This window comes from Danio rerio, chromosome 8 (assembly GCF_049306965.1).
Source record: "Danio rerio strain Tuebingen ecotype United States chromosome 8, GRCz12tu, whole genome shotgun sequence".
Classification (NCBI taxonomy): Eukaryota; Metazoa; Chordata; class Actinopteri; order Cypriniformes; family Danionidae; genus Danio; species Danio rerio.
This window is the reverse complement of record NC_133183.1, coordinates 21,358,714-21,369,912: the sequence shown is the minus strand read 5'-3', so window position 1 is coordinate 21,369,912 and position 11,199 is coordinate 21,358,714. Positions and strand designations below refer to the sequence as shown.

Sequence of the window (11,199 nt, the reverse complement as noted above, 5' to 3'; positions counted from 1 at the left end):
TGCTGACAGATGCGAAACATCAACACTCCTACAGCTATACACAAATAGGTATTTTAATAGCCTATATTTAACATATCTATATTTAACATATCTGAGATGATATAAGATTGATATAATTAATCTAAAAATGAAAATAAATAAATACTAACTCACTATGTACACACACTGAAGTGGTTATGCAAACCTTCTTGAGTTTAATAGAAGATATTTTAAAGTATTTTGGAAACCGGTAAACTTTGACTTCCATTACTGGAAAAACAAATAGGCCTAGCTATGGAAGTCAATGGTTACTTGATCCCAGATCTTCACAAACCCCCCAGATTCCAAATGATCATTACATTTTGAACAGCAAAAAGGAGTTGAGATGATATTGGTCAATTCTCGTGACTTATATAAGAGCATCACGACAGCTGAAAAAATCAGACAAAAAGATTGACTCTATTCAACTTCATTCAGTTTAACTTAGATATTTTCAACGAGGGAGATGGAATGACATTATTGAGAGCTTATAAACTGTGACTTAATTAGAGTTCAGGACAACAGTCACTCCATCAATCAATTACAGACATTAAAATAGACATTTCAACCTACATAATCAGATTTTGAGATATCATGCATTTAAAAAACAAGCTCAAAGAAAGACTTGCATTTAGTTTTATTCAATGAATACAGCATTAATAAAAATGTCCCTTTTTAAATGGTTCTTTGCAAACATAAGATTTTTTAGAAATATTAAGCATAGACCACAGTGTCTACTACGAAGAACCTGACACACATATCGCTTTTGAAATGGAGCATAAAACACTGATAAAAAAACTGATTTTTGTTGTACATTGCATGCAGTGCAATTGCTGTAAAAAAGCCACTTGTCACAAAAGAACACAATGGTATCATGGCTGACCCTGCAACCATTTTCTCAGCAGCCTGAATTAATAACAATTGTATCAACAGCCAAAGTGTAATCAATACTGTATTGAACAATACAAAACCAAAAGTATATTGTAAAGACATATAGTATGTGTGTGCATTAAGCTACATTGTGCAATAAGACACAAACAATTAAAACACAGAAATCCCATAAACTTATAGAAAATGATGACAACAGAGAAAAGATATCAGTAACAGTGAGGAATAATAGTAACTGCTAGGTAATTCAAGTAAGTTCATTGACATTGTTATTTTCATTTATTGTTATTAATTAGAGATAGAAAATGCTAAGAAAGGCTAAAATGGGCTAACAATAAAAAAACAGGAAACTATAAAGTATAAAAGCATGCAAACATAAAATATACAGTACATCAACATACTGTAGTGTAAAGAAACAGTACAGATTATTTGTTTGGAATTTCAGTTAGATTTACTGAAATCTCTACATTCATTTTAAAGTCCCTGAGTGAAGTTGTGGATTTTCTGTGCTATAGCTTGGGCTTTTGAGACAGGACATGGCAGTAATGGAAGTCGAGGAGGACCCATTGGTAACCCTGATACTTCACTCATCACCTGCTTATTCACAGACACATCAAAACCTGCAGAAAAACAATCATTAAAAACATTTTATTTCATCCAAAGTTATTTTTATTTATACTGTTTTTTTGTAAATAATCAAATATTTGAATTAGTTAGGATGCACAAAATACATGTAATATGTTGTAAAATGACTTATAATTCAATTAAATGCGTGTCTTTACTTTAGCCCTACTGTGCAACATTTATTCTGTTTCAAATATGTTTCAAGGGATATTTAATGGATTAGGGAATTTTCCCCAGTCTTTTTCTTTTGGGAAAACTGTAATTTGTTTTATTACAGCTAGAATAAAAACTGTTTTAAATGTTTTTTTTTTTTTACCATTTGTACGGTCATCATGGCAAAGATAAAAGAAATTGGTTATTAGAAATTAGTTGTTAAAACTATTATATTTAGAAATCTGTTGAAAATATCCTTTAAATTGAACTTTGGAAAAAATATATATAAAAAATTAAAATGTAACAGAAGGGCTAATAATTCTGACTCTTATTCGTGCCTTAGGTCAGTTTAAAAATGATCTAGTTTTATATGCTCATATCCAGTATTATTCCATAAAATGCCCCTAGAATCAGACGGTCCTTATTGACCATATTTGGAAAGGTGTTAAATATTACTGAGATCTGATCTGCCACATACATAGTAAGTTTATTGTAAACTTTGATAAACTTAAAAATAGAAAGAAAACTGATCATTGCAAAATCCCAGCCTGGGGTGTGCAAAATAATGGTCCCATGTGTAATTTATCAGCGTCTGTTTTGCCTGCTGATCTCCTGATGATGGGGCTGCTCATGCAAATCTGGCTGCCTAGCCCTAATGTTATGAATCGACCGGTGAGCAATGTAACAGTCTGTAGTATGTTCTGGTATGCCTGTTTTTCCGGCAGGGTTTTAAACTTGTGCAATTTACACAAGGAGCAATGGTGTTTGAGGCTCACAGTATGGCCATTTCCATGCACTGAACTTTAAGCACCAATATTAAAAAGATTTCTAAAGATTATGTGAACAAGAAGACAACATCGGCTGATAACTTAGCTTTATTTTGTCCGCAAATTCAAATGCACGAATCCCAAATAAAATGACATTTGATGACATATTTCTACATTGTTTATAGTTGCAGGTAAACAACATGGCACACAGTAGGATTTTTGTAAAGAAATCATTGAGAAAAAAAAAAGATTTACATAAACTCATGTATTAAAGGAATAAACAATCAACATTTTTTTTAAAAATGCACTGACATTTCATCAATATCACTATAATTTGGTCATTAAAGACATTTTATTAAAAATCTTTAAAAACATCTGAAATAAACGTGGCAAGCTGATCAACTTACCAAGAGTCCTGGCAAATGTGATGACTTCCATAAATCCAAACTGTAAACAGAGTTGCATATCGTTAATTGTTGTAGCTAAAATAATAGTGGTTCGTTAAATATTCATCAAATAAATTTCTACTTGAGAATTGCACTAATAGTGTAACGGGACGATTGCTGTACTGTACCTGCAGGGCTCTGGTCTGCGTGTGGTTGCCGTTATTAAAAGCAGAAAGCATCTGGTTCACTATGTGTCCGAGGTAGTTATATGTGCTGGAAAATATAGAGTTGTATGATATTTAGCAGTGCATTATGGATAAGGTTTTAAAGCTTGACAGCAGGCATTTATGCAATTTCTTTCTTAAGCAATCATTTTTTAAAACATAAACAGCAGAAAAAAGACATCCAAATCCCTTTTAGTAGAAAAATATAATTCAAATCCTTTGTATTGTTGATTACAATGCTATTATCATAGCAAGAAACACTGAGAATGTTAAACTTCAAATAATTTGACATTGTTGCTTGTTAGGAGAAAAAAAATTCTGGTTTTGATGCAAATGAAACTGGTGAGAGAGAGTGTGGTGGACATATAAAAATGCATTTATATTTTTTCCATAACAATATTGAAATATTTCATGAATTTCCTCATTTTGTTGTTTAGATATTTATAGTTTTCAAAACAAAAAACAACATTTAAAAATTAATTTTTGGGTAAAACTTACAAACTGTACGAAAATGAAGTTCATTAATTATTTAAAATTGAGGAATGTTGATGAAATGATGACAAGTCAATAACACTGAACTACTTATCTACTGGACAACTCATTTTAGATAATGTAATCTTTTTACATCACATACAGATTTCTATTTTGCTTAACTGTTGTTTATAGGGCAGCAGAATGCTGACAAAATATGAGATATGCAATGTTGTTTAGATTTTGTTATAGCAAGAGAAATGCCGTTTATTAGCCAGTTTTTATAATATTTTATTTGCATAATGAACAAATGAACTAAAGAGGTGATAGATATTTTTCAGATGTAATTATGCTTTTAACTTGTACTTTAAAAACAATTGAGCAGCTTCTTTGGAAAATTATGTTTCCTACAAAAAGCAACACAATTGTTTGTTGTTTTAGTTGACTAAAACTCAACTATTTAATCTCCACTTTCCTTCCTAATCTGCAATTGCCTCTCTGGCTCCACCGCTAACTGTACTCACAAAAAAAAATAAAAAATAAAACTTACATTACTAATGCTTTGCTTCTTACACTTTACACACCTGAGACTTGCCTACAGCACTTATTCATTGTTGCTCTTATAGTTGTGTAAATTGCTTCCTTGTCCTCATTTGTAAGTCGCTTTGGATAAAAGAGTCTGCTAAATGACTAAATGTAAATGTAAATGTAAAATAAGAATCAGAATTCTTAAGGTTTTTAGTCATTCCTGGTATTTTAAAGTCTAAACGTTTGCACACAACCCGGTTTAATCTAATTCAGGATAAACTGTCGACAAACAAAATGTGTAAACATTTAGACTTTAAAATACCATGAATGACTGAAAAACTGAAAATTTCTGATTCTTGTTTGCTGCTGTCTTTTTCCTCACTCATCTCTACTACCACCATTAGTGTTTATTTTCAGGGCTGTGCTCAGCCTTGACAAAAGATCACAAACATGTTTTTAAGTGCAAATGGTAGAACACCCTGTTCTGATGACAGAGGAGTTGAAATTACAGCAGCTGAGAAGGCCATTCTTCATATTCCATTTAAATCATTTTCGGAGCCTAAAGAAATCGGTCTAAATATGTGTTTAATACTGCAAAATACCCTCAATGTTACAGTCACTGTCCTTGCGTTCCAAAATAAAAGACTTTACTTGAATGAACCCACTGTGCGAGATGTCTCTTCGTGGTTTATACCAATTAGGCTGACATTTTAGTCCCACCCACCAAACAAGAAAAAACATATCTCAAACTAAGTTGCACAACCATATTAAAACGTGCATTGGTTTGGGCTTGAATGTGCACCAGCTCTTTGTACTAGTTTCACCTTTGGGTCCGGTCTAGCCAACAGCAAAACAGTATTTACTGGGGAGGCGTGAATAAACATAGTAAAACTCTGATTGCTTAAATTTGGATGATGAAAAAAATATATATGATGCAACACAAAGGCCTGGTACATCAAATAAATGTAATATATGACTCTGATTATTGTTATTGCATTTATTATTTTCACAATAAGGATTGTTTTTCAATATGTTGTGAAGCCCTAGTTTTCTGTTAGTGATTACAAAAATTACAAGATGAAAATCAGAAAAGGTTATCCATTAATGTAAATAGCCTACTTTCTGCTTTACAGACCTTTGTTTTTGAATGTGTTTATGGGAATATTATTATTGTTATGATATTATTGTTTTCACATGCTTTAAATCAATACTATCTAAACATGGGCGGCACGGTGGTGCAGTGGGTAGTGCTGTTGTCTTCGAATTGGGTTCGAGCCTCGGTTGGCGTTTCTGTGTGGGGTTTACATGTTCTCCCTGAATTCACGTGGGTTTCCTCCAGGTGCTTCGGTTTCCCCAACAAGTCCAAAGACATGCGGCGTCGGCGTAATAGCTTAGTGGTGCAGCAGCACTTCAGGGCATCCTGAGTTCGAATCCCGGCTTGAGGACATTTCCAGTACCCACCCCACTCTCTCTCCCACTTTGCTTCCTGAAATACTGTCCTATTCACTTAATAAAGGCAAAAAAGGCCAAAAATAAATCTTAAAAAAAAGACATAGTGATAGTGGTATAGGCGAATCTGGTAGGCTAAATTGTCCGTAGTGTATGTGTGTGAATGAGTGTGTGTGCATGTTTCCCTGTAATGGGCTACAGCTGGAAGGGCATCTGCTGCTTAAAACATACAGAATAAGCTGGCAATTCATTCTGCTGTGGTGACCCCTGATTAATAAAGGGACTAAGCCGAAAATAAAACGAATAAATGAATGAATAAATGAATGAATGGATGTTTTCTAGTGATGGGTTGTAGCTGGAAGGGCATCCACTGCATAAACAATTGCTGGATAAGTTGGCGGTTCATTCTACTCTGGTGATCCCTGATTAATAAATAGACTAAGCCAAAAAGAAAGTGAATAAATGAATGAAATTGTAAAAAATATAAATTTACTGCCATTGAAGTGAATAATTAGTAATCATCTAATAATCCATTAAAATGATTCTTAAATTAAATAATGTAGCTACAATTATTGTATTTTTAAAATCTGATTATATAACAAGTAATCAATTATAATCCAATATTGCTGAAAAACAAACTCGTGTCACAAGATACCTGTTTTAAAAAAAATAATAATAATGCCAATTCATAACCTTTACACAGTGCTCTGGCAGTTTTAAAAGGACATTAAGGTAACTCTCCTGCCATTAAGCATAACTACAACATAGCCATAGCAGATAAAACAGCCAAAGGTCATGAATTCATGACAACTGAGGCCAGAAAATCAGTGATAAGATGCCATGTTGGCACTCACCTCCCCACTGCTCCGTGAACACCAAGCACCAAAGCACCCAAGAGCTGCTACAATAGAAAGAAAAAACATACAAGTCAGAAAAAACATACAATTAAAACCTTAAATTATGACAAAAACGAGACAATCACATTCACATTATTATTATTATTAAAAATATTATCATAGATACATTTTATTTATTTATTTATTAAATTCTATTCTAATTTTATGTAGTAAAAAATAAAGCAGCAGCATGTGTTTCTTGATGAGCAAATTTGAAAATTTAAATCAATTAAAGCCTTAAATTATAACAAGAACAGGACAAATGCAGTGAGAGAAATCCTTACCTCATCTACTCCATACAGGACAGACCAGTCACGCGACTGACTGTAACAAACACACTGTCCGAGATCCCTCAGATCCGTCCCGCTGTATTTCACTCCCTGAAATGATGGAATCTCCCTCTCGATTCCATTCAGCACATCAGCTGCCTCTACTAAAAACAACAGTAACAAAAAATTCACAGAAGGTCAATGAGTCATGGTGTAATGTGCAATTCTGAAGAATTTACGGCAATGTAAGGTTTTTGGCTGCCAGTAATGTTAGCGCTTACATGCAACACCGGTCATGCCTGGAAGATGATAATAATACATAGGAAGATCTGGAGCAGAGGCACTCACTTCCTTTATGAACAACCTCAATGCGTCTGTGAAAAGAGCAAAGCTTTTTGATGGCAATTATATATACACTACCAGTCAAAGGATCTTTTTAATGTTTCAAAAGAAGCCAATACTGCTAACCAAGGCTGCTTTTATTTGATGAAATACACAATACAAACTCTTAAATTGTGAAATATTATAACAATTCAAAGCACTGTTTTCTTATTGAATACATTTTCAAATGTAATTCATTCCTGTGATTTAATTCTGTGATTTAAGACTTAATTCTTCATCACTCCAGTCTTCAGTGCCACATGATACTTCAGAAATCATTATGATATGAGATGAATTTGCTGTTCTATTATGATCAGTTGTTATTGGTACAAAATCAATTTATCTTACAAATATCAGTGCTAATTTTGTTTCATCTTTATTAGGGCTGCACAATATATCCTTTGACAATTGTTGTCTGTGTCCGCAACAGTTACATCGCAGGATTGTTTTTTTTTTTTTTTGATTAAAGATTAAAAGAAAAATAAATGATAATTTATACAATGATGACCATGTTATTTTATGCTTGCTTGTTCAATTTCTGTACCTGAATAATGTTAAGATTTTGCAGAAAGCACTGTTTTTCACTTTTATATTTGCTCTGTTGCATTGTATTTGTTATAATTTATTGTAATTTATGCAAATGCACTGCTTATAAAAAGACAATTAAATCTTTCCAAATAGCCTTGTGGTGAAATTATATTCATATCGCAATATACATTGCAGCAAAACAAAATATCTCAATGTCAGATTTTTCCAATTTCATGCAGCCCTAGCCTTGATTCATGTTATTGTTGAAACTATGACACATTTTACTTTTAGGATTCTATGATAAAAGATAACACTAAAAATAACAGGATTGATATCTTTTAAACATTATATATTTATTGTGATGAATAAAAGTGAATACAGTTTTAAAGGTACTTCTGAATAGTATTGTATCAGTTTCCCAAACTAAAACAACAACAACAACAATAATAGTTATTTCTTTTTAAGCAGATCATGATAATATTTAAAGGATTATGTGACCCTGAAGATTAATCATGCTTAAAATTCAGCTTTAAACTGTAAGAATTAATGAGATTTGGAATTACATGCAATAAAATTATATTTATTCAATAATGGAATAATATTTCTCAATTTCACATTTTTAAATGTATTTTCTATCAAATAAATGCAGCCTTTGTAAGAGAAATAAGCTTATTATAAAACATTAAATGATTTTTGACTGGTAGTGTATATAAAAAAAAAGAGCAGCTGCAACTATTTTTAACAAAAACAACAACAAAAAGAGTTAAAAACCTGCATTGATGGGTTTAAAATAGGATGGAGATATTACTGATATGCCATCAGCCCCTATACTGGCTGCATGCCGAGCCTGAAGGAAAGCAAAAAACATCCAATCAGCATTTTTAAAAACAGTCACGAGGGGGAAACTACCTGTTTGTCTGTACATGCTGAAACACAAATGGACAATAAATCGAAGGAAAGATGTTTGTGGGGGTGGAAAAATCACATTACAAAAGAAAAAATGCTAATAATGCATGTAAATCATAAGAGGATGTGAAGCAGTGTGCTCACCAGTTCTTGAGAGTCTTTTATACTCATGCAGCCAACATGGACAATCACTTGCTCAAGCCTGAACACACACACACATGCACAGTATAAAAAATTAAACAATGTTTATGAGAAAAATAAAGAAAAATAAAGAAATGCTGATGTTTTTCTTCAGCTATGAACAATTTTGGATTTGTGACATTTATCTGTTTAGAAGACACTTTTATATATATATTTGAATTATTATTTTTATTATTTTTAATTTATTTCATTTATAGCTGAGGAAAACAACAAGCATTTCGTCACAAAGAGGCAAATAATCATGATCACAGGATGTTGTACTAATACATATAGGTTTACTAGTACCACAAGAGAATTTTGTTAGCTTTGCCAGAAACATCCTGAAGCAACTCTAAAACAAAGCAGATTTAAAGATTTGCTTCTTCTTGTTTCTTCTAATCTAGTTGCATAGTTAATTCCCCAGCATTATGTATCTTAAACGATTACAATAAAACATAAACACTTTGTATACAATTGATTTGACAGTATTGCATATCAGAAGAACAATTGCTGGAAATTAGAAATGTGGTGGAAAGAATATAAAAATAGTTTTTGCAAAATAAAACGGAGATCTAATTTTTTAAATAAATTTTACATATCAATTTTTATAGTTCTTTAAATGAAAAATAAATCACATTCATGATATTATATATAGAAATATTATTATAAATACCTTTGCATTTATTAATGTATTTATTTATTCATTCATTCTCTTTCCACAGCAGAATGAACCGCCAACTTATCCAGCATATGTTTTACGCAGCGGATGCCCTTCCAGCTGCAACCCATTACTGGGAAACATCCATGCACTCTCATTCACACACATACATTAAGGTCAATTTTAGCATACCCAATACACCTAGACCACATGTTTTTGGACCACACAGAAATGCCAACTGAGCCAGCTGAGGCTCAAGCCAGGGACCTTCTTGCTGTGAGGCGATCGTGCTACCCACTGCACCAGTGCCACAAAAAATAAAGCAGAACAAATGTTTTCAACATTAATATTAATCAGAATTTTTTCTTGAGCAGCAAATCTGAATCATGTGACACTGAAGTCTAAAGTAATTATGCTGAAAATTCAGCATTGCATCTAATAAATAAATTATATTTTGAAAAATATTCTGTTAGAAAGCTTTTAAACTGAAATAATATTTCGCATTACAGTTTTAGGTTACCCTTTATTTTAAGGTGTATTTGTTACAGTGTAACTATTAATTTAACTACTTAGTAGTTTAATACTTGTAATACTTGCGTGTGGTTTTAGGTTAGAATACAGGTTCTGCTTAAGGTTAGTTGCATGTAATTACATTCAAATGAATTGTAATTACCAAAGTAAATGTATTTCAAGTGTTCTTTTGGCGATATTCTGTTACAATTCAAATATTTTTACAATCCCTGTGGCATGATCATTTTTCACAGCTGAATAAACACCATAAATGTGCTTTAACTCACTTGCCCTTTCCATGTTGGCACCAAGCTGCAGCAAGCTGCTTCCTTTCGTCTACAGTCAGAGAACAGCCTTCACCTGTTGTGCCATTAACTACAAAAAAAAGAAAAAGAAAAAAAAAAGCTGATTTAGACTACTAACCAGCAAAACGAAACCCTTAGTCCTTAAAACAATCGACTTACCAAACACACTCTTGACATTCTGTTTCTCTATTAGGTAATCGACGTACGCTGCAATTACAGACAGGTTGATCTCCCTGAGAAGTTGAAGAACAATGATCAAACCACAGAGGCATGATTCTGTAAAGCATTTTTGTGAGTAACTACAGTATTTCACCCTTCTGCAGTGAGTGGAGTGAATGTAGCTGCCACGAGCCCTGTGAGTTTTTTGAAGCGTTGAGACATTTCTGCACACAAAAGCAGCAATTAACGTTACACAAATCTACTGATCATCAGCTCCACAGCGGCTACATTCCACACAATCTGTTTAGGCAAACACATTTTACATAGCTCTAAAAAGTCATTATTTATGGACGAATGATCATTAAACTTGACCAACCAGTTGATTTGAATTCTGTAAATATATGAAAGCCTGTCGCTCACCTTCCTCTCACGGTCAGTATTATTCTCTTGTCTCTCTCAGCGCACTGAACATTGAACTGTACTTGTTTGTGTTTGACGTCACTGCACGGGGCAATCATGTGATGCACGCGAGAGAGGAAGCGTACGCACGCAAAACTTGTTGCTGCGTCAACAAAAACCTCTAACGTTGCTTAACTTTTCCTCAAGTGATATTCAGTTAAAATTATATTTCACCTGAAAAAATTTACCATTGAAAGTGGGTGAATTGATTTATCTGTAATGTTAAGTATGAGCTTATTAAATTATTTCCCATATTTCCCAGCAAAAAAGTACAAGTAACTATTAAAAAAGTAAGTATGAGCTTTTATATATATATAAAAAAAATATGTATAATATAATTTGATATAATGTAATAAAAACTTAGAAAATAAATAAAAAAGCTCATACTTACTTTTTTAATAGTTACTTGTACTTTTTTACCATGCACTTCCAAATATTCT

General features: G+C 32.6%; 1 protein-coding gene across 2 annotated transcripts; it reads right to left on the bottom strand.

Moving 5' to 3' along the window:
* Positions 1 to 636: 636 nt before the first annotated feature.
* On the bottom strand, positions 637 to 10,756 carry npl (N-acetylneuraminate pyruvate lyase (dihydrodipicolinate synthase)). Of its 2 annotated transcripts, none has more exons than NM_207051.2 (12): positions 10,721 to 10,747; positions 10,455 to 10,524; positions 10,301 to 10,374; positions 10,124 to 10,211; positions 8,633 to 8,690; positions 8,354 to 8,429; positions 6,955 to 7,047; positions 6,689 to 6,837; positions 6,363 to 6,409; positions 3,025 to 3,109; positions 2,858 to 2,897; positions 637 to 1,526 (listed from the first exon to the last, which is right to left on the bottom strand). In NM_207051.2, exons 2-12 carry the CDS (start codon positions 10,520 to 10,522, stop codon positions 1,381 to 1,383), a joined length of 924 nt encoding a protein of 307 aa, NP_996934.2. In that variant the 5' UTR covers positions 10,523 to 10,524; positions 10,721 to 10,747; the 3' UTR covers positions 637 to 1,380. The 2 variants fall into 2 exon arrangements, with proteins under 2 accessions (NP_996934.2, XP_073765128.1); XM_073909027.1 differs by having other exon boundaries at positions 641 to 1,526; positions 10,128 to 10,211; positions 10,721 to 10,756.
* Between the last annotated feature and the right edge of the window lie 443 nt (positions 10,757 to 11,199).

Excerpts from the sequence above, each read along its gene's own strand:
- npl (NM_207051.2), bottom strand. The coding sequence starts at position 10,522 with ATGTCTCAACGCTTCAAAAAACTCACAGGGCTCGTGGCAGCTACATTC. Across the intron at positions 6,838-6,954 it reads AGGCATGACCGGTGTTGCAT|TAGAGGCAGCTGATGTGCTG; the intron begins GTAAGCGCTAAC and ends TGTTGTTTTTAG. Across the intron at positions 6,410-6,688 it reads TCCTGTATGGAGTAGATGAG|CAGCTCTTGGGTGCTTTGGT; the intron begins GTAAGGATTTCT and ends TTTCTATTGTAG.